The following is a 22259-nucleotide window of genomic DNA, read 5'->3' as shown; positions in this document are numbered from 1 at the left end:
TTTTTACAGATTTCATTTATGCAGACCATTGTGCTGTGGCTAAAAGTGGAAAGCATCACGATGGCAATAATTGATAAGTGGTCCTTGCTTTCCTGCTGATTCTTATTGGGTCAAAACATGTATTCTTAATGAAGCAATAATGACCAAGGTACTCGTGTAGCTGAACGCATTGTATATGGCCTGCGATCCATGCCCGTAATAATAACAGAAAATTTGACCAAACCAGGGGAAGGATATCTGGGGTTGCTGTCAGGTTTTATAGGTTTGTGATTGGATGGGGACGAGGGAGAAGAAAGAAAATTTAAAACATGAAAAAGACCATATTGAACCATAGTTACTCTTTACTAAGGTTTAGTGTGAAGGGCATCTACCACCTTCATTTCGCAACAGTTTCGTTCAAGGAATGATTCCCCATCTTGCTCAGTCTTTTCACATCAGTCTACTATCAGACAATTACTCTCCTACTTAACAATTTCATATCTTCATATCAAAAGATGGAGAAAAACTCAATGACACGTACAAATATCAGATTTCTTGACACTGAAAACATGACCACATGCAATTGGTGAATCGTATCCGTTGTTTAAAGACTGAGTTTCGAAACCTTGATGCCCATTACCTTGCCTTCTCTGTCTATATGTCAAAATGAGAGCGAAAGCAATTTGCCCTTCGAAAGAATATAAATGAATTAATCATTCCAATAAGCAGACAATACAGATATTTGTTTGAGGATGAAATATGAGCCATCTAGAACACAAGCCAGGAACAGAAGATGCTGGCTAGAGAATATTCCTTTTCTATGCCAAAGTAAGATGGTTGCAAACAAAAATTATACACCTAGAGATCTGTGAGATCATCACAAAATGGAAACTGCAGGAAATGGGCTTCTTCCAAGAAAAAAATGAAATAAGGAGAAGAAAAGCTCATCTGAAAGACCATTGGATTTCTTCCAGTGTTCTTCCCTTTGTCTCAGGTACAAAAAGGGTCACAAATACGATAGTGAAAGCACTGACAAGCATGTAAATCGTAAAGGTTCCTGTCAAAGGTGAAGGGAGGTTGAGTTAATGATCTTCTAAACACTGCCTAATTTTGATATTCTGGTTTTTGCTTTTTGTCATATTGTCAATCATCTGGTGTGGATGTGGATGTGTGTGTGTGTGTGTGTGTGTGTGAGAGAGAGAGAGAGAGAGAGAGAGAGAGAGAGAGAGAGAGAGAGAGGTACCTCCACTGCTCCAATCTAAAAGCAGGTTGGCAGTCATTGTAACCACCCAAGCAATGAACCAGTTGGAAAGTGTTGCAATGCTTCCAGCAAGACCCTTGATATTTATCGGCAGAATCTGATGGGAAATGAGCATATATTAGGAGATGCAACTTTAAAAGGGAGATCATGGTTATCATTTTCTACCATACTCACCACTCATGTAGAAGATTTTCCAAAAGAGCAAGTTCAAGCAGTAAAATGATTGAAATGGATCCACAGTAATTTCATAACCAGCAAACATCCAACATCACCAAGCTATTTTGTCAACTTCAATTTTAGTAGTCAAAGTTCTGGACTGCAGTCTGCAGTTTAACAGCGACACATTCTTTGGGAGTTCAACTATACAAAGTTAACCAGGGTTAAACAGTAATGACCACTTTCCAGATTGAGTGAAAACATCAGAAACCAAAATTTTACTGTTAAACAGTTGGTTTGTGTTTGATAAAATGATGATGTTATTAGCAACGTACAGCTTGCAGATTTTTAGAGTTAGATGATTGGCACTTCTGCCACCCATTTCAGCAGATTTGACAAAAGTAAGCATAGTCTATCAATTCACTGGATGAAAGATGATGCTAAATAATGTAACATCTGATACCTCTGACATTATAACCCAAGGAATGGGCCCCATTCCGAGAGAGAAGGCAACCACCATGACCTGAAAGATGAACAAATTAGACAATTTACAATTGCATTTTAGCAATAACACAGTATCAGAAAAGGAAAAGTAACATACCACAACTCCAACTACTGACAAGATGCCCGTAATGCTGTAAAGGCTAGAGTCACTAGATACGACATCCTGGATCAATTATCAAAATGGTGATAATTTTGGTAAAACAAATAGAAACTTCAATACAATTGAATCATATAGAGATTTCAGGTTACTTCTTTTTTTTTTTTTTTTTTTTCGCGGGGGTTATTGTCAACAGAATCCACTATATTATTACCTTTAAAAAAAATGATACTGCCACAACTAGGAGGCTGAGAGTCATTCCAGAAGAGGAGACCTGAAATAAGTAAAGGGCAAACAATAATCTCTTTTGGTGCTAGGTCATTACCAACAACGTATGGAAAATGAAATTAGAATAAACTTACTATAAGCAGAAGACGGCGCCCTGCTTTGTCCACCAACCATGTGGTTACAGCAGTAGCAATGACCTAGTATGCATAATTCCGATGATCATAATATTTCAAAAGTTCTCATTATGGACTGAAAATTTTGATGCAAAGAAAAAGGTGTGGCATTTCTTCAAGCTATACCTGAATTGCACCAACTCCAAAGGTAGCTACATTGCTTGATTTAACCCCTGCTCAAGGTTAAATTGTGTTAAGCCTTTTAACTTGAACATCAAACTTATGGTATGTACTGTGATATAAAAAGAAGATGAAAAAGAATAGTCAGGTAAAGCCAGCAAAATTGCAAACAGAAGGATTAAAAATTTAAGCATAAGCATAAGCATAAGCATAAGCAAACTGCAGACTTGTACGCCAACACACCGAGGAGACAATATAGTAAAACAAGGCCTACTAATATCACAACCCCGGCAAAGACAAAATTAGTGATAAAGGGGAAGCATATCGACGTACTGCTAATTGTATAAAGAAATAACCAACACTAATGATAAAAATTTTCAACAATTATTGTCTGGCAAATGTTTCTATAAGAGGAGAAACAAGCTTAAGCTTACCAGCATCTTCAAAAATGGTACTGGAATAGAATAAAACACCATTAATGCCACAAAGCTGTTGCAGCATAAGTACTCCAATTCCAACCTGAAAGATATTGGCCCATGAAACCACTTAGGTTCCTTTTGTTTCTGGTGCTATCAAGACCTAGGACAGTTCAGATTAATGGAAAGTTAGAATAAAACTTGTGAGCAATTAAAATACCATCAACGGAAACCAACATCTCCTTCGTTTGAGTTCTGCGAACCGAATTGTAGTTCTTCTAGTTGTTGATGCTACAGACCTCTGTGAAGTTAAAATAATAATGATAATAATAAATAACTGAAGTAGTCATTTGAGGAGAAGAACGTACAAAACAATTAGAAGTTTTGAGCAAGAACTTGCAAACATAGAAATGGCAGACCACTGCAATCGAAAAAATGCTGTTTAACTTCTTATTATTACCTTGATTTCATTCACTTCAATTGAAATATCAACATCAAAACCCCTGAGAACTTGCAAAGAAGCTTCAAAATCTTCTGTCATACCCATTTTTGCCTAAACTTAGGAAAGGAAACTTGAATCAGGTGATCATAACTATCTATGTGAGCATGCTTGAGTGACAACCTACTTCTCAAGCTTACCAGCCATCGAGGAGATTCTGGAATGAAAAATAGACCGGGTATCAAAATTGTACATGGAAGTATTCCTGACAAAGAATGAATTTAGAAATTTCCATCAGTAAAAATAGTCGATTGTGAATATTTTCCTATTTCCATCATCGAGTAACTTTAAATTCTAAAGTTTTTCTTCACTTTTTCCCATTTTTAGAGGAAGGAATGACTTCAAGTAGTGATTTAAAGCAATATAACAATTAATTGAGATGCAAGGTGTCCTCCTCTGAAAATGAGCAGTAACAGGCTTAGAATGTTCGAATCTCAAAAACTTTGTTGGTCAAGGCTTCAAAAACCACTATGCAATGTGCAGGAGAAAGTTGATTATCACAACAAAAGAAGTGGCTAGAGAAGTAATATTCAAATGAAGCCATATGAGACCATTCTCTGAATTTGAAATCTTTATTAAAAAACTAAAAAATGAAACAAGTGAGCAACCAACTGGAATTCTTTCCTTTCTAAGTCAAACACAAGCCTTAAATTTCAATCGTCAACCAACTCTAAACCGGAATGAATTTTTCGACACATTGAAATAGTGTCCAGAACAGCTCTCCCAAGCTGCTAACTGTCTACCAGGACTGATGTCCATGAGAAATCCATTTTTTTCCAACAATAACAGTTAACTGATCTTGACAAGACAAGAAGATGAAGAAAAGAAACTGTTTTCAACAAATGATGCATTCATGAGAAGTAAGCTGTCAGATTATTACCTAAAACTGCAAGTATCCTCCACTCAACAAAAAGTCCCAGCAGATAGGCCAGCATTATTCCAAGTGTGACAGACAGCTACATAGATAACATGCATGTTTGAGTAGTCTAAGAAATGATTAAAGCCTTCTATAAATATTCATCAAAACACTCATGAAGTCATGATAAACAGAGCCAGAAGCAGAGCCAACCTGATTAACTGAACCCAAGCTCCCCCTCAAGTTTTGAGGTGATATCTCAGCTATATACACAGGCACCTATACATGACAAACACAATCAATAAGCTCAGCATTGTTTTTGCACAAAAGTTCGATTTTAATAAACAAAGCATAGTTCCATGTTACCGTGTAAGAGATAATTCCCACACCAAAACCTTCCAAAAACCTTCCCATGTAAAGAAAAGATGAATCCTGCAAAATGCAGCAAGCTTTGTTGTAAGTGTAAATGATCTTATACCAAAGTAGCCGAGTGAAGATTGTATAATATAATCATTAGAACTCACTTTTGCAAAAGATATCGCAAGCCATCCAATTATATTAGGAATAGCAGCAATCATTAAAGACTGCAATGAAAATAAGAAGCTAAACTTAGTAATCCAAATCAAAATAAGAAAAAAAATAAGAAGCTAAACCAGTGACTAGATTACCCCTTTTCGTCCCATATACTCGGCTATCTGACCACTGCCCATTGCTCCAACCATGGCACCCACATTTGATAAAGAACCAAATAGAGAAAACTGTCCCCAAAATACGACTTATTAGCTGAGTTAAATCAAAGAGAACACTCAGTTAACCAAACCAAATAAATAAATAAATAATTTTACCTCTGAGACTGTTAGTCCAAGATCCTTGATTATTGCAGATTGTGTAGGAGAAGAGTAACCAGACTACAAACAAATTAAACCCAATTCAGAACTCCCATTTTTTATTTCAAATGACAGTAAACTTAAAGCTAAATCAGAAAAGAAGCAAAACAAGTGAAAATGAAGTTAACTTACAGTGAAACCGAATTGGATAGGACCCAAAGCAACAACCAAAACGCAGGCTACAACAGAGATAGAGCTATCACGAATAGCCTGAGATGAGCCCAGCGCACTGAAGCCCATCCTGGAACCCATCCGATACCAGCTTCCTGTATGTAGAAACGGCTTCCGTAGATCCCCCCTCCCATAATCATAATCGTCCCTGAAACTCATCTGACACTCTTTCTCTGTACCAACAGTCTCTTTCAATAAGCAAACACTCGCGGATCACCCAGAGAGAAGAAAAGGAGCCTTTTTGTCAGCAATTGTAGATCGGATATCCTGATAGAGAAGATTTTATGAGCTGGAAGCCAGGAAGAAGGAAGTAAATACTACTTATAGATTATAATATAACATTACCAAGAAAAAAAAGAATCAGAATCAGTGAATCAGAATCAGTGAATCAGACCGTGTATATCATGTCTCCTAGCCCATTTGCCCTGCTGTAATAGAAGAGAACCGTTAGTTCCAGCTTAAACTTACCATAAATGTGGTCACCCCTGACCTCACTCGAACTGAATTTAACTTGTTTTTATTGCTCTTGCGGGGTCTTCCAGACTGATGTCCAAGAGGAGAAAGAGAGAGTTATTGATTCAAATCCTTCATTTAGTTCTATCGTTTGAGAATCAAGGAGCTTTTTATTTAAAAAAAAAGGGTTTTTATTTACCACAAGTGAACAAGGTTTTTGGTTCCTATGATTGAAAACAAAAATCCCATTTGTTTGTAACTTCTCCTTTTTTCCTCTTTGGAACAGTCTGGACTCTTATGTTCTTCCATCCATGTCTACAAGTGAAAAGTGAAAACATTGGTTGTCTGATTGGAACTCCAACTACCAGCCCTCGCTGTTCAGCGAATCAACACAAACTTGGAAGTTGGCATTGTTTGAGGTAAGGTTGTCTGATTTTGTCATCTTTGCATCAGTAATTTAGAAAAGATCCACGTGATAACTATGAATGAAAAAACTGACGAGGAAACGAGGTCGCCGCCGTTGATAATGAAAAAAGCAGTCGAGCAGACTGCTAGTTTTGGTGTGGGACATGTGAACGCCAAATGTTCTTTACCGGTCGGTTCAATATTCCAATTGCCTATAAAATGCAACGGGTCGGATTGACACCAAATTTTGTTCCAATCAGATTTTATATTTATAATATTTAAATTTAATTTGATTTAAATTTTTTAGAAAATTTTATATTCCAATTCCATTTAACATTATATAAAATTGCATTTGATTTAAAATTAATAAAATATTATTTTTTAAATATAAATAAAAATTAAATATATAAATATAAATATATAATTATATAAATAATTAAAAAATAATTTTATATATAAATCGAATCTAAGGTCGAATTTATTTAATTATATTTTAATCAAATTTCAAATTTTTTAATTATAATTCGATTTAAATTTAATTTTATAAAAAAAAAAATTTTAAATGAATCGGATTAAATCCGCTGGGTGGGCTGCCATCCTTAAAAAGTTAGCTGATTGGGCTCAAAACTTTAAACTCCAACAACATGGACCCGTAAGAATTGCCTTCTGGACCCTGTGGCCTGTTTCTGAACTGGGCTTCTCTTCGGCCTTCTTTAATTGGGCTAGGTCGATAGATCCTTTGTGGGCAGCTACAGCACGCGCTGTAACCGAGCGTGGAATATCAATAAGCAATGAGGCGGCAACGCTTGTTGGAAGAAACAACTGAGAAGCGAATTAAAAACACAGTTTAGATTGAAAATTTTATTATATAAATTAAATAAAAAAAGTTAAAAGTCAGTCACTGGAGGTTTGTCGAGTCTTCCTATAGTGACTCTGCTCACTCATGTCTTCCTTCCACATCCACTCCTCCCCATAACCCCGCCACGCACCGCCAATCGTCAACGTGAATAACGCCGTCGTTACCCTAGTCAACCACAGATTTCTAGATTATAACCCAGATTTTTATCGATCTCACATGGGAGAACAAACCCCGGCACAGCCTCAACCACAGGCTCAATCTCAGCCCCCAAAAGACTCATCTGCCACCCCAACCGAAACCCAAGCCCAAGCTCAAACGCAAACTCGAAATCCGAAAAATGCCTCCACCGCCGCTGTTTCCTCCGTCACCACCGTCGTTACCGCCTTTGTAACCTCTGCTCCAATGGAACTCACCAATGTTTCTCCCCTTACCTCGTCCTCTCCTTCTAAAATCCCTTTACGGCCTAGTAAAATCCGGAAACTCTCCCCTGACTCGAACTCCGACCCTAATGGCTCCCAACAAGCTACGATTTCCTCAACATCCGTAATGGAACAGCCTAAAACCGTCGCCAAAACTCCCAAAACAAAGCTCACTCCACATCGAGCCCTAACGGTGGTTCCACGAGTCATGGCGCGGTCCCTCTCTTGCGAAGGCGAGATCGAAAACGCCATACGCCACCTCCGTAACGCTGATCCCCTCCTCGCATCCTTAATCGATCTCCATCCACCTCCAACCTTCGACACTTTCCACACCCCTTTCCTCGCTCTCACTCGAAGCATTCTCTACCAACAGCTTGCTTTCAAAGCTGGCAACTCCATCTACACTCGCTTCATCGCTCTCTGCGGAGGCGAAAATGGTGTCGTTCCTGAAACTGTTCTTTCCATAGCCCCTCAACAGCTCCGACAAATTGGTGTCTCGGGACGAAAAACGAGTTACCTTCATGATCTCGGGAGAAAATACCGGACAGGGATATTATCGGACTCGGCGATTGTCAATATGGACGATAAATCGCTTTTTACCATGCTTACTATGGTCAATGGGATCGGTTCTTGGTCGGTTCATATGTTTATGATCTTCTCGCTTCATAGACCCGATGTTTTGCCGATTAATGATCTCGGGGTTCGAAAGGGGGTTCAATTCCTCTACAATTTGGAGGAGTTGCCGAGGCCTTCGCAGATGGATCAGTTGTGTGAGAAGTGGAGACCGTACAGATCAGTTGCTTCGTGTTATCTTTGGAGGTTTGTGGAGTCCAAAGGAGCGCCGTCAAGTGCTGTCGCTGTTGCTAGTCTTCCACCACCGCAGCTAGAGGAGCAGCAACAACATCAGCAGCAGCAGCAGCCCCGACTTCTCGACCCCATTAATAGCATTCTCAACCTTGGGTATGAGTATGACCTCTTTCTTAGAAAAGAAAATGTTTGCTTTATTGCATATTTTGGTGTTATCTGTATTAGTTGCATTTCATGGAAAAGATTTGTCTTTTTCTGAGTTGGGTTGATGCCAATTAAGAGGCATTTGGCATTATCTATTTTAAGAACTGGCCTGTTGTTGCTTTTTGTGCCTTTTAGAAGATTCATTTGAACAGTTATGCTTTGAAATTGATAGTAACTAAGAGGCATATCTTACATTTATTTCTAGTGCTATTTATTAGGCTTGATGCAAGTTCCATATTGGTCATTGCTGTAGCTCTCCTATATTGATGGTCTTGGAGTCTTCAGGATTTGGATTCTAATTCTAATAGTTAAAATTCCATGCAAACTTTAGATAATATTACCGCTGACTACAGTTTAGCACCACCCCTTTGGTTGTATACTTAATTTGTTCTGAAGGTGCATCTCTTTCACAGCTAGTTCAAGGTAAAATGCCTGAGTAAGGATTTGTCTTAAGGAAATGTTCTTCGTTTTTTAAACTTGTTTCTTTAATTTTGAACAAGGTACTGGTTTCCAAATGCCTTAAACTTTCTGTACTTTTTAAATTGTTATAATCCTCTGTTGAAAGAATTCAGTTTAATTTCCATGTGGAATCCTAGTTAAATAAGTAATTTTGAGCATAGTTGTAATTGATATTAAGATATCAATAGAGATAGTTCATTCCTTACCTGGGATACTCCTACCATATCAAACCTCTGCTGCTGAAAGACACAATGGAGAAAACTTTGACACACGTGGCCCATTAGCGTTGGCTTGGGATCCTTTTGGGTTTATCGATGAACTCCAAAATTCACCCCAAGTTTAGATTCATTAATGTCTCATGGTATGACCGTCAGCTTATGCTTACCCTTTTTTAGTATTATCTCTCTTTCATATTGAATTGATCCAACCTCCTACCCCTCCCTTTCTAGCAAGGACTCCTAAATGGTTTGATTTTGGCAAAGGGATGACTTGAAATTCCTCTGCCAAGTAGTCCACGTATATGGGTAATCTAGCTATTCTCTTTCATGTTGAATTGATCAAACCTCCTACCTCTCCCCTTCTAGCAAGGACTCCTAAATGGTTTGATTTTGGCAAAAGGGATAACATGAAATTCCTGTGCCAAGTACTCCACGTATATGGGTAATCTACCTATTTCATACCCTCCACCTTACTCATAAATTAGTAGATTGGGATTCCATGTGGAGTCAATTATGCTATAGATTTGCATGGTAAATGACAAAAATTACCTTGAGGTTATATCCATGATCTTGTGTTTTCCTACACTTATCTCTCTGAAAATGCATGCTTATACTCCCTGGATGCAATCTTCTACCTTTTTTGGGATGATCTACCCTTCCTATAGTTGAAGTTTGAACTTTGTTGGTTTTAACATTTCTTTCCTATGCTTTTTTAATGATTTTTCTGTCTGTTATTTTACTAGAGCCTGTGCTTGGGGGCAATGACTGTCATTGAAACAGAATGTTTGGGATTTGTCACAATCCATGATCTACTTGAAGGGCAAGCGGTTAAAAGGAAAACTTTCAAGTGAAAGTATCGTTCTGAAAGCCAGTAAATTCTTTCAACTTTGGTGTCGTAAATCAGCTTTGAGATTTTGAATAAACACTCTGCCCATATCTTTGGCCTTTCTAAAGACACCAGCTTTAGTTGTCAACCGTCTCGTATAGGACATTAATAGAATGCAATTCACTGCTGGATGTGGCTTTGCTTCTCTTGAACTGTCTATTTTCTGGCTTCATGTTTGTAAATCTTTGCAACAGCCACACATGTTTGAAGTCAGAACCTTCTATTGTTAATTAATCAATGACCATTTATAATAAAGCCCGACTTACTTAATTGAGAGCCACAATAGAATAGTGGTTTCTGATTTTAACACTGGAAAAATAGAAAATCTAGATGAAGAATGATTATCTGAATTCAAAGATTAATACAACAGACAGGGCGTCTGTTGGGTTACGGGGATATTTTACCAAAGGTTTATAGTGTATCAATCTATCCTTGTGTGTGATTCCTGTTGAAGCATATACTCGGAGGTGGGTGCAGGACGATTTCAAAGCAGATTCCTCATTCATTAGATAGAGAAGATCATCAAGATCTCGTGATCCGCTGCTGAACCCTCAGGGTTCCATTTGATTGGAAGACGTTAATATTTGTCCCTGCTGCTTATTCTGGGCTGCGTTGGTCAATTTGACTTGGAAATCTTCAACTGTGAGATAAGGTTGCAGCAAATCCTTTTCTTCCAGGGAGATGGTGGGACGATGGAACTACAAGCACTGATGGTACAAGACGCTAGCCACTACTTTCAAATATGGTTAAGCGAGAAGTGATCGACACTATCTTCTCAAATGGGCGAGCCAACTAGGTTAAGCTCCAAGCCACTCCTCGTTTGGGCCGAAGATGGATCCAATAATGCAAGCAGGCGCTCTATCCCCAGTTCCCCACCTTAATCACCTACTGAATATGGGCTTTGCTTAACATATACTTTTAACAATTCTCTACAGTCCTTTTCCCTCGGTTACTCTATTGAACATTTGAACTCCTTTTTTTTTTCTTTGAAAGTTACTCTATTGAACTTTTTTCGTGCAACAACCTTAAAATATAAACATTAATATTATAAATAGTTGTTTAAGTAACTTAAAACAAAGATTTGCAATCTTTGTACACGTTATGGTTCATATTAACCTGCATGACAACATTGGTTTAACAAAATAGTCCTTTCTGTTATGTTTTTATAGTTTTATTTATTTCAAAAATTTTTTTAAAAAACTTCATTTTTATTATTTATTATCCTTTGACTATAATTATTTTTTAAATAAAATATTTTTTGTAAGAAGGAAATAAAAATAAAAAAAATTTTAAGTGTTGAAATTTAAATTTTAAATGAAGATGAAGCATTAAAAACGTGGCTCTTGCCAAATCATGCTAAATGAGGTTCATAATATGGTTGGAAACAAGAGAAGACATAAATAAAGGAGCTGGGGAGTTGATTGAATTGGGAATTATGAATTATGATACATGAATGAATAAGGAAAAATTTTCAGAGTAGTTAGGCGCTGATGTGATGAAACAAAAATGTGATAGAAAGCCTTGATGAAGGATTCTTTGAACTCGAAATGCCATTGGTTGAAGCTGTCCTGCACCCAAAGAATAAAAAGAACAGTGAGCAACCAAGTACCAAAGCAATACAAAGTGGAATAGAGCAGAGAGACAAATAAAGCCATCGATTCCATCATGGAAAGGTAAAGACATTGCTCGGGTGCAAACGTGGTTCTGCTATAGAGTTGCAGAAATGCGCACGTTAGGCCTTGATGCTTCAGTTCAATACACTAAGCAACAGGACAACAACTCCACTATGTGGACCACCCCAAAAATTTATACTTTTCATTGTCTCTTAGTCTTTCTCTTTTGAGAGTTTTGAATCTGTATTACTTGTTAAAGATCTTTCTTTTAGTCTGTAATGGAGAGTTTATTAGTTTCTGGAAACCTGTTTTTACTAAGAAAAAAGTTAAGGCTTGAGGGACGATCATGGCAGAAGCGAAAGCTACGTCGCATCAGGGGTGAGCAGTACTATAAATATCTGCTTGGTCATTTGGGGAGGGGGGTCAGGATAAGAATTAGGAAGCGGAGGAGAGGGCAATAATGAAGGGTAAGGAGTGGGACCCAAATGTGGCAGGGCGTGGGATAGGGATGAACATGACATTGTCGGTTGTTTTGTACAGCTAAAGACCCCTTAATCTCATTAGATTCTCTCTCTCTTTCTAGGTCCTAAAGATTGATTCTTATCTTCCCGGCTTCACCACAAGCAACCAAGCTGTCTCTTGTTGGGAACACAGAAGCAACGCAAATTCCTTAACCTAAAACTCAAACTCAAACCCCAAATCTATCTCCTTTTCTTTCACGTTTCTTTTTCTCTTTCTAATTACAGATGTTTACGCAACTTTGATGTTGTGGTTAAGGCGTAAAAGCTGGTGGCCTGCTGTTTGCACATCTCTTTCTCTCTTTTTTCTAGTTCTGTGAGTTTGGTCCCATTTCAGCTTTAATGTCTTTTTTTGTTATTTGAGCCTTTGAGGTTTTTTTTTTTTTTTTTTTTGTTTGCCATAACAACTCTCTTGCCTCTCTCTCTTCTTTATCTCAGTTGACGGATTGTGTAACGGTTGAAATTAGCGGCATGGGTCGGTGGATTTTGGCAGCATAATGCTCGATATAGGGAGGAGGATAAGGGGAAACAACAAGTATCTATCTTTATAAGCTACTTGCATCATCTGTTTTGAAACGTTTCAACTTTTTAAGCTACACACAAAAAAGATCCATGATTAGTGTGAGCTTCGTTTAGCTTGGATAAAAGGTTTTGCTTCTTAAATTATGGAAGTAACAGGTGAAGAAAATGATAATAAAACGCCAGGCTCTGCAGGCTTTGGTCAGAACTCGCCTGGAGTAGAGAGAAGAAGAGATGGGAATCTTAATGGTACTGATTTTCTCACTTGCACTCAAACCCTAGATCATGTTCATCGTCCGCAGAGACAACAGTCACTCGGCCAAGGAAGATCTCCACGCCTGGATCGAGTCACTGCCAGTTGTGCAGCTGTTGCACCCATTTCGGTTAGTTCGAACACTAAGCCATCCAGTGTCATCAGATATCGAGAGTGTCTCAAGAACCACGCAGCCAGCATCGGTGGAAACGTTTACGATGGCTGCGGTGAGTTCATGCCTAGTGGAGAAGAAGGAAGTCTCGAGGCCTTGAAATGTGCTGCCTGTGACTGTCACCGCAACTTTCACCGCAAAGAGGTTGATGGAGAGATCCAATTCGGGGCTAATTCAAGTAGAAGAAGCTTGATGCTTAACCCTCTTCAGTTGCCTCCACCGTTACCATCACCAACCATGCTTCACCACCATCAAAGGTACTCAGTTCATACAAGTCCTTCAAGTGCAATGGTTGCACCAGTGAATGTGGCGTTTGGCAGCGGAGGTGGCTGTGGAACCGAGTCTTCAAGCGAGGATCTTAATGTGTTCCAGTCCAACGCTGAGGGAATGCCACCACCACCCACTTATGTTTTGTCTAAGAAGAGGTTAAGAACAAAATTTACGCAGGAACAGAAGGATAAGATGTTGGAGTTAGCGGAGAAATTGGGATGGAGGATCAATAAACAAGATGAGGAGGAAGTGGAGAAGTTTTGTGCTGAGTCTGGGGTTAAAAGGCAGGTTTTCAAGGTTTGGATGCATAACAACAAGAATGTGAGGAAGCAGCCGCAGGAGTAAGAGCTCTTCATGGTTGCGAAATGTGAGATATGCATAGAAGAGGCAGCCTGGATTAATCAGAGACGACATTATAGAGTGTGGAGGGAGCTGGCCTTGATCTTGAATATTTGTATAATTCTTCATTGTAAGCCTTGGTTTTCTCTTGGCATTGAGCACTGTTCCAAACAGAAAAATCTTGTATTAATTGTTTCTCTTTAATTTATGGTAGTTTCTTTCTCACCATTTCTCTGCCCCATTATTTCTGAAAACACTGTCAGAAAAGGAAACATGATTGAAATGGCATATGGTGTCTCGTTCTTCATAATTTACTGCTGATTGAAATGGTGAGTTCATTGCTTGCTCAATTTCTTTGACTGTTTTGTTGGGGGCAAATATAAGACCTTGCCTTTGATCAATTGTCTTTTATAAGAACCTGCGAGATTATACAACAATCTCTTGGCTCAACTTTCAACAAAAATTGCATATCAATTTTGCCCTAAAACGAAAGTGCTTGAATTTTGGTGGCATGTTTAAACAACAAACGAAGAATAAAACCTTTTCTCTATCAGGTTTAATTGTATACTGTTACATAATTTAGACGTTTACACTTTGATTTCAGCAATGTGGATTTCATTTGATTGATTTTGACCTCGTTAGCCAAAGCTAATAATACCCTCTCATTATCAATCCTATTCAAGTAAACCTATTTAAATCTAAATTTGATAATTTATGTATTTATATATATTTAATTTATATCATATATGTATAAAATATAAAAAATTATTATATCACATACGATATGATATGTTGTTAAGTACAAAACATATTTTATTAATTTTATCAAATTCATATATAAATTTTGCTAAAATTATATATCATATCATATTTGTGATTTTTTTTTTTAATTATCGTTTTGGTGTTATATACCATATTTAAAATTAAACGCCTTAATTTGCAAATGCGCCCTTTCCATCCTGGACCAATTGTTCAGCAACCAATCTTTACCATCCAATTTTTCCTCACTGGAAATAGCACCTTCCATGGATGTGTTCTTCGCATTTTCTTATAAGCGCCAGGACAAAAGCTCTTGGTATTGGTAAGCAACCGATGATCATTTTATTGTAAAAGCTCATCTGTGCTTTGAATTGTGATCATCACACTGGAGGAAGAAAAACATGACTGCTTCAAATTAATCCGTGGTGCGTTGCAGAGAAAATAAGGAAAAAAAAAAAAAAAACTCACGAGAGAAAGTATTCAAGCATTATTCAAGTTTCTTGCCAACATAATACATTGGAGTAATTATCGAACCATACATGGTTGAAGTCTGCAGAATACAGCAGACTTAAGAAGAAAAAGGAAAAAAAAATCTGCAGTCCAAATTGATTGGAATAGGACCAAAAAGGACAAGTTACTATTTTGGCACGAATCCCATCTTAAGCCATGGGTGCACCGGCAGGTCCGGGTCCAAAAGACCTTGCGTATGCTGGTGCGGGTGCATTTGCAGGTGCCGATGCCGATGACAATGATTCCTTCGGAGACAGCAAGCCGTAACCCCTGAACGTAGCAGCAAAAACCAGTGAAGATAAACCAAGAAAGCAATTAATACCAAATGCGTATGTAGTAAAATAACATTGTTTCCATATAGTTTTTACCTGAGCTTGTCCTTAGCCCAGCTTGTCCATGACGAGGCGGTCTCCTTCACACTCTCCGAGGCACTTCCTGCAGAACTTGAAAAGCTATGGAAGTAGTCTTTGATTTCTGAAGTAGCCTTGTTAATCTGGTCCGGGGAAAATGCCTCGTCTCCTACCACGGACTGGATTGATAAAACAAGGGCCAATGAGAAAACAAGAACCAAAGCAATCTTTGCCATCTTGCCGTTCCTTTTAAAGGTTCAAGCTTGAAAAAAAAAATTATGAATTTTGTTGAACAATAAAACAAATGTGAATGTGAGTGCTTAAGGATTGAAATCGGAAGAAAATTTATAGCGTGAGATTGCTTCTCTCAAACATTTTCTACGCCCGCGTCTTTCTCGTTAGTTTGTGATTTTCATTTTCATTTTCTTTGTTTAGCTGATGATAGCGCGTGACAGTCGGAGGAGGCCTGTGTTTTATGTTTTTAATGGTTGCAAAATAATTTACTCTAGACCCCATGTTAAATTCTAGAGATTTGAATTTTTTTATTTTAGTTTAGTAAAATTTTAAAATGAATAATAACTAGGCCATATTTAGCATGTTGCAGTGGAACTGAATCTAATGTGTTAATTTGGTTTATGTGTATTTATATTATTTAATAAATATGTTAAATTTAAATTACATTAAGCACAATTAATTGGATTTATGAAATTTATGAATAATTAATAATTAGATTCATTCAATTTAAATTTGATTCATAATTAATTAATATTAAATATGAATTTAGATTTAAATTTTAAATACCACAAAAAATGAAGTATATTTATACATCCATAATTAATTAAATTTATAAATATTCTATAATTACAAATGACTAAGTTCATGAAAAATCAAAATACATTCATTTATGATCAAAGAAAAATAACATCTGACATCATAAATGAATGATGCTTACAAGTAAGAATAAAAATAATATTTACGTGACATACTATAAAAATATATGTAAATAAGATGAGTTGTATATTTCTTTAATTTATACATTTTATTTTTTTATAAATGAAGATGTAACAATTTGATCTTAATTATTAAAATTAAAAATATAAACTTTTATCAAGTACCATATGGATATATGTATTAAAACTAATTTGAAATACTTTTATCATATTATTATTTTTTATTTAATTCTACTCTTAAGTAATTAATAAAATTTATTTAACCATCTTCGATATCACGGGGATGTAGCTCAGATGGTAGAGCGCTCGCTTAGCATGCGAGAGGTACGGGGATCGATACCCCGCATCTCCACGATTGTTTCATTCAACGGAGCATTTTTGAATTTTTATTTGTAAAATGAAACAAAAATTTTCCCGCCTTTTCAACTGCCTTAAAAACACGCCGATTCGTTTCTTTATTTCGTTTTACAAATCCTTAGCCTCTCTCTGATTCCCTCTCAAAATCAATGGCAACCTTATTTCCCTTTTTACAAATCCCTCTTTATTATCAAAATTCAAACCGAGATTTTCAATTAATGCCTTGACTGGTTCTCTCTTCTGACTACGATTTCGGTGGCTGGAATTCAAATAGGTCAGCTGTTAAGCTTCTTTTTCAATCCCGTTATTTAATTCCATAATGAAGAAACTTTGATTTTTATTCTTTAAAATCCCATGCCATTTGCGACACAATATTCGAACTCAAATTTATGCCTGATGAACAACCTTTCCCCTGCTTTTAATGGTGAAAAAGACAAATGAAAACTGACAATTTTCCTTTAATGTTTGTGATTAATTGGCATGATTATATGTTTATTTTCATTTTGATCGGATACGTTTCATTATTCTCTGTTGATTATTACTATTATTTTGTAATATTTATCCAGTAATTTAAGTATAGTTTCTATTTTTTTTTTAAATTTTCCTCTTTTTTAGACGATTCATATGTTGTATTTCTTTGAAAACAAACAACGTAAAGAGACCATTGATTCAATAGACAAAACACAGAATAATTATTACTAATATTTTTATTTAAAACTAGAAAATCCCGTACAAAACTTACAAGCTTAATAATAATTATAGAGTTCGATTTTTTGTTATATATTTTTGGAGCCAAAGATAGGGAGAATCTTGATGCTGATTCTCAATTTCTTTATATTTATGCCTTTTTTTTTTTAGTTTTTACAGATCCTCTGATAATTTAGCTGAAACTTTTGCTTCATTGGAGCCTTAGATTCTTCATAAACCTGCGGAAGATTTAAAAATACAAGAACATTAGAGTAATTAAAATATAAATTATCGTGCCTTCTAGAAAATTGGATTACTATAAGAGGAGGGGCATGTGCAAATGCCCATTTAAGTTAGATTATGGAAATTATTTGTTTTTAGCTGAAATATTGGACATTGGCTTCATGACCCAAGAAAAAGCAGTGTCATGAGAGTAAGTCTAGGGATTATTAATGAAGGTTTAAAGAGGAAATAGAAATTTTAAAGTTGGAAAATAGGTTATTTAATACATGAATACGTGAAGCACTGGCTAACTGATTTAAGTTTATTTGTTTTATGATATTGGGTTCAAGTTCTTTGAATTATAGTATATAGGACCATGTGCATGCGATCTAAACAAAAGAGGATTAGATTTCATGTGAGCTTTATCTTAGTAAATTGAAATAGGGTATGGATAGAGTATTATATAGAAAACAACATAAAGTAATAAAAAAATATTTGTGGGGAGATAAGGATCGGTGTTTGGTTTGAACTCTAGCTAGCAGAAAAGGAAAGGCCAGTGCATGACATGTTAGAGAAAACATGGATGATTACAACCGCTTTGAAAGACCTTTTTTTAATTTAAAATCTAAAGATTTGAAAATTTTTAATGGGATTTTAAATATCATACCATGAATCCTTCCTAGCTAGGTAAGAACACGGGATAACATTATTTAAGTGATTTCCAAAGTATCCAAAAAGGGTAGGAAAGGGTCAGATAATTATGAAAGAAGGAAAAAGAAATCCCTCATTAGTATAATATGCTGCGTTTTTGGAGCTCAAGGGCACGTCCGTGTTTCATGTTAGGGGTGTCCTCTAGAAACTACGGTTTTTTGACTTCTCATCAACATAGTGAATCATAATCTTTTTGGAGGAGTTGAATATAGATGAAAGACTTCTCAGATTTTTCATATTCCTATTGGCTTTGTGAAGACCTTGGTTCCACGCCCTGCCACGGCCCTGTTATCAGTTGACAGCATTTGGCATTGCACAGGAAGTCTTAAGAAAGATGGCTGTTTAGATATTGTGGTTTTACTAGTTTATTAAACGAGAATAGGGTGTTGAGCTAGAAAATAGAGATGCACGAGTAATAGTTTTCAAGTAGAGAAGACTCAAAGAGTAGTACTAAGTATTAAGTGTGCAAATAATACTCTACCTTTGCTCACCAGCAATTCATCTTCTGTTTCTCCCAGTACTTTTGTAATTGGGTATAGGGATTTGACCAGATTCAATATACATGAGATCCGTCACTAGGATCTCGTAGTGCCTTCTCACTTCCTCGGCTGATTTCTCACCTACAGCAGCGGCCACTTTTTGCCAGCGGTCTGGAGTGTCCTTGTCATATACAGCAAGTGCCTTCTCAAATAGCTTGTTTTGCTTTGGAGTCCAGTGGGAGCTAGAATCACGTGAAGAAGCCATAGAGCTTGATGCTATTATTATTTCGGGGATAAATGAAAATAAAGAGGAATATGATAAAGCTTGGATGAGTTGGATGTGAAGATGAACTAAAGTTGGAGAAGAGGAATGTATGTCTACCAAGATGAGACCTTAAAGAGGAGATGAGTTCAGTGCCTTCTCACCGAACAAAAGAGAAAGAAACTAGCAAGGAAAAAGAGATTGCTGTCTCAGTCAAGGGAGAAGACCAAAGTCAAGGGGTGGTATGAGTAAGAAATTGCATTGCTCGCTACTTATAAAGAGCAACAGTGGTGGGTTTGTGCAAGGTGGCGAATATCTTTTTTTTGGGGCCACAACAGGATGTAGATTCGCTTAATTAAGCAAACGCTTTGATGGACAAGAATCCAGTGTCATAGGGCTGACTCTTTATAGAATTCCTTTTCTTGTCTTTTATAATATCATCATCAGTTCATCACCAAGTTGATTTCTTTGAGAATTTATTAGATGGTAGGGATTAGATCCCAAAACAAAGTCTACCCATTAGATAGATACTCCAACAATATGATGCCCGACCTTCCTTTTGAAACCGGCAAAATATACCATAAGATATTCTGCCATTTTTTTGAGTGGGAAGACATGATTTTCTTCGTTCTCTTATCTGGCAACTTGGTAAAATATACTCTATTTAGAGAGTGTTATTTATGGTTAATTTATTCTTCTTTTCTAATAAAAGTAATGAGAAAAATAATGGTAGTAGCTGAGAAAGCTACAGATGGAGGGGACTTTGATTCAATTTATGGCCTGATGATCCAGCTCTGGTAAAACAGGAACATGAACTTCATAGATTGAAAAGGGAAAGGATGATTCTCTTCTCTCATTTTCATTAATGTTTCATATCTCGTAACGTTTGATTAATATCCCTTCAATTGCTAAAGGCGGCTGGGGACCTCCTCATGATTTTTGGACTTTCGGCTGTGTGGTTACCATCAGAAATATTTTCACTTTTCGTTTTATTTTATTTTTCAACTTTGATCAAGATGATTCTTGAATTTAGTACGGTGTTGGTGCGGGAGCTTAGAAGATGGACATTTGGCTTCCAAACAACATTCCAAATATCTTTTTTTCCCGCCTGGACGTTTGCTGAGACGTGCGGTGATAGTCTGTATTTTTCTAATTGCGAAACGGTGCAGTTTTTTTGCAACATCCCGTGTCAGTTTACTTCCTGCCATTTTAAAACCTTGAATTACCATTCTACCCTTCCATATTCACGACCTTTGTCTCTCTTCTCATTTGGGTTCTCTAATTAATTTAAGTAGGCTTTTTGGGCCTAATGGGACGTTATTACGACCAGAAGAAACCGATACAAGGAACAACAAATAGAACAGGAACAAATAGAGAGCATTGCAGAGGCTCAAGAACTCAGTTTGGAACATCTACCATTTTATTTATCTACATTTCTATAGGATGGCTGAAATTTGATTAATTTTGTTAGGTTTAGCCGATGAACTCAGGATCTAATGATATAGAATGATGAGAAATTGAAGCTTTAGAAGATTGTCAGTTTTGAATCACTTTTTCCGTCTGTGAGTATCAATATAGGTAACTATATTAGAAAAGGAAATTTGTTACTCTAGTTTTCAGCTCGTACAGAGTTTAGGGCTCTGAAAGTTGGCTTTAACACCAACAATTTTGTTCACACCATTTGATGCTTATCTTTTTTTGGTCCCCATAGAATTGACTCAACGTCTTTCTTTGATACATATTGCTTAGATTACGGTCCATTTACCATTGTTGACTTTTTCTTCTTTCATTGATCTTTATATTGCTTCTCGTGCAGCAAGGGTTGTTCATCAATTCTTTCTTGAAGGCAGACATTATAACCTTTTTCATGGGCTTAATAAATCACCAGATTAACGTCTCTAACCCAAGTGGGTATCTTCTAGTTGGTTTTTACTGTATGCTGTTTGTTCTGGGGTTTCCTCTCCTTTTTAAGGCTTCTTGCTGCTTTTCCCTGATTTGGATTGATGAAATGTTCATTTTCCTTTTGAAAAAGATATCTTTTCATGTTTATAATTTCTTAACTAGAGGTATAAATGATAAATTAATATTCATATATTATTTAGATTTAATTCGAATAAAATTTAAATTCAAATTAATTATTATAAAATTGAGTTTAAATTTAAATAATTTGATCTATTGATAAAGTTGAATTCGATTATTTTTATATTTAATTTGAATAATTCATGAATTTAATTAAATTTTTATATTTTAATATATTTTAATTAATAAAATATTTCGAATTTAAATTTATTTTTTAATACAAATAATTAAATTTTTATTAAATATAAAAATTAAGTTTATTTTTTTATATTAATTGAATCTAAGTAAATGAATTCGAATAATTTAATTTTTATCTTAATTTGAATTCAAATTAAAAAAATAAAATTTAATTAAATTTGAATTAAATTTTAAAATTTTAATTTAAAATCATACTTAAATTCAAATTTAAATTTAATATTATATTAATTTAAATTCGATCAATTATATATTTTATTTGTTTCCTTTAAATACTATGTGATTTTAAGTACCCATTCATGAACCAGATTTAGTAGTTGTTACTGTTAGGTGTGGGTTCATCAATTACCTTTTTCCAAATTAAAAAAAAAAGAAATGTCATTGATACAGAAGGTGCGTTGCCCCTGCCTTTGATTCTTAGTATGCAAGGCGGTTCTCGCACTTTAAGCTTTTACTTTTTGGTAGGACCGCGTTCGCGTCAAAATTTTCAAACTGGCGGACTAACGTTCACTGCAGCATTTTAGTTCTTTGAAATTGAAAATTTTAAAATATTAAAAAATTTTCTGAATTATTTTTAAATAAAACTTTATATTTTTATTGTATTTAAATAATTTTTTGTTATTTTTATTTGTATTTAAATGAAATTTTATTCCAAATAAAATATTAATTTATATTAAAAATTTAAAGATTTATATTATATTAATTAATAAATTTATAATTTAATTATCATATTATAAATTTTAAAAATTTAAACATTATGTTAAATATTTTATTAAAATTTAAATCATTTATCACATTACTTCTTTAAGAAATATAAAAATGACTAGTAACAGGGAGCTTATCTAAAAGAACAATGTTAGTTTTTGCACCTTTTATCTTAAAATTTCCTTTTTTTTTTTTTTTTGGGTTCATCTTACATTGTTGGGTGTCGAATGATTGGGGCTAGAGAAATTGCTT

General features: G+C 35.7%; 3 protein-coding genes, 1 non-coding gene and 2 pseudogenes across 19 annotated transcripts; 3 read left to right on the top strand and 3 right to left on the bottom strand.

The window, feature by feature from the left end:
* Positions 1 to 661: 661 nt before the first annotated feature.
* Positions 662 to 6394, bottom strand: LOC111310164 (sugar transporter ERD6-like 6). Of its 13 annotated transcripts, XR_016340791.1 has the most exons (21): positions 6000 to 6341; positions 5693 to 5775; positions 5309 to 5614; positions 5135 to 5197; positions 4958 to 5047; positions 4814 to 4873; positions 4656 to 4721; positions 4503 to 4568; positions 4314 to 4389; positions 3574 to 3638; positions 3395 to 3487; positions 3155 to 3235; positions 2953 to 3037; positions 2525 to 2571; positions 2360 to 2422; positions 2212 to 2271; positions 1998 to 2063; positions 1860 to 1919; positions 1415 to 1600; positions 1223 to 1337; positions 662 to 1036 (listed from the first exon to the last, which is right to left on the bottom strand). XR_016340791.1 is itself a non-coding variant. In XM_089758100.1 (20 exons), the coding sequence occupies exons 3-20, from the start codon at positions 5504 to 5506 to the stop codon at positions 924 to 926; spliced, it is 1467 nt and encodes a 488-aa protein (XP_089614226.1). In that variant the 5' UTR covers positions 5507 to 5614; positions 5693 to 5775; positions 6000 to 6341; the 3' UTR covers positions 743 to 923. The 13 variants fall into 13 exon arrangements, 7 of the variants coding, with proteins under 7 accessions (XP_089614226.1, XP_089614227.1, XP_089614229.1 ...); XR_016340789.1 differs by having other exon boundaries at positions 5693 to 6394; XR_016340792.1 differs by having other exon boundaries at positions 1415 to 1563; positions 5693 to 6394.
* A 707-nt stretch (positions 6395 to 7101) lies between these two features.
* LOC111300903 (alkylbase DNA glycosidase-like protein mag2) lies at positions 7102 to 10327 on the top strand. Its single transcript, XM_022896487.2, has 2 exons — positions 7102 to 8443; positions 9915 to 10327. Exons 1-2 carry the CDS (start codon positions 7281 to 7283, stop codon positions 9934 to 9936), a joined length of 1185 nt encoding a protein of 394 aa, XP_022752222.2. The 5' UTR covers positions 7102 to 7280; the 3' UTR covers positions 9937 to 10327.
* Positions 10328 to 12087: 1760 nt separating this feature from the next.
* Positions 12088 to 14047, top strand: LOC111300892 (zinc-finger homeodomain protein 2 pseudogene; annotated as a pseudogene). Its single transcript, XR_016340794.1, has 2 exons — positions 12088 to 12504; positions 12627 to 14047. The product of XR_016340794.1 is annotated as a zinc-finger homeodomain protein 2 pseudogene (transcript).
* A 930-nt stretch (positions 14048 to 14977) lies between these two features.
* On the bottom strand, positions 14978 to 15688 carry LOC149519540 (uncharacterized). Its single transcript, XM_089757860.1, has 2 exons — positions 15379 to 15688; positions 14978 to 15280 (listed from the first exon to the last, which is right to left on the bottom strand). Exons 1-2 carry the CDS (start codon positions 15594 to 15596, stop codon positions 15160 to 15162), a joined length of 339 nt encoding a protein of 112 aa, XP_089613986.1. The 5' UTR covers positions 15597 to 15688; the 3' UTR covers positions 14978 to 15159.
* Positions 15689 to 16589: 901 nt separating this feature from the next.
* TRNAA-AGC (transfer RNA alanine (anticodon AGC)) lies at positions 16590 to 16662 on the top strand. Its single transcript has one exon. It is a non-coding gene; the product is annotated as a tRNA-Ala (tRNA).
* A 671-nt stretch (positions 16663 to 17333) lies between these two features.
* Positions 17334 to 19267, bottom strand: LOC111300873 (protein RADIALIS-like 5 pseudogene; annotated as a pseudogene). Of its 2 annotated transcripts, none has more exons than XR_016338017.1 (2): positions 18779 to 19267; positions 17334 to 17593 (listed from the first exon to the last, which is right to left on the bottom strand). The product of XR_016338017.1 is annotated as a protein RADIALIS-like 5 pseudogene, transcript variant X2 (transcript). The 2 variants fall into 2 exon arrangements; XR_016338006.1 differs by having other exon boundaries at positions 17340 to 17593; positions 18769 to 19253.
* Between the last annotated feature and the right edge of the window lie 2992 nt (positions 19268 to 22259).

This window comes from Durio zibethinus, chromosome 3 (assembly GCF_047325235.1).
Source record: "Durio zibethinus cultivar Kanyao isolate XHJ-2024 chromosome 3, ASM4732523v1, whole genome shotgun sequence".
Taxonomy (NCBI): Eukaryota; Viridiplantae; Streptophyta; class Magnoliopsida; order Malvales; family Malvaceae; genus Durio; species Durio zibethinus.
This window is presented reverse-complemented; position numbering and strand designations above follow the sequence as displayed.

What these genes read in the sequence shown, in the direction of transcription:
- LOC111300903 (XM_022896487.2), top strand. Translation starts at nt 7,281, where the DNA reads ATGGGAGAACAAACCCCGGCACAGCCTCAACCACAGGCTCAATCTCAG. An exon ending in AATAGCATTCTCAACCTTGG is followed by an intron (nt 8,444 to 9,914) that starts GTATGAGTATGA and finishes TTATTTTACTAG; the next exon opens with AGCCTGTGCTTGGGGGCAAT.
- LOC111310164 (XM_089758099.1), bottom strand. Translation starts at nt 5,506, where the DNA reads ATGAGTTTCAGGGACGATTATGATTATGGGAGGGGGGATCTACGGAAG. An exon ending in GCTTGGGTTCAGTTAATCAG is followed by an intron (nt 4,390 to 4,502) that starts GTTGGCTCTGCT and finishes TTATCTATGTAG; the next exon opens with CTGTCTGTCACACTTGGAAT. An exon ending in CAGAATCTCCTCGATGGCTG is followed by an intron (nt 3,488 to 3,573) that starts GTAAGCTTGAGA and finishes TCCTAAGTTTAG; the next exon opens with GCAAAAATGGGTATGACAGA.
- LOC149519540 (XM_089757860.1), bottom strand. Translation starts at nt 15,596, where the DNA reads ATGGCAAAGATTGCTTTGGTTCTTGTTTTCTCATTGGCCCTTGTTTTA. An exon ending in TGGGCTAAGGACAAGCTCAG is followed by an intron (nt 15,281 to 15,378) that starts GTAAAAACTATA and finishes TGCTACGTTCAG; the next exon opens with GGGTTACGGCTTGCTGTCTC.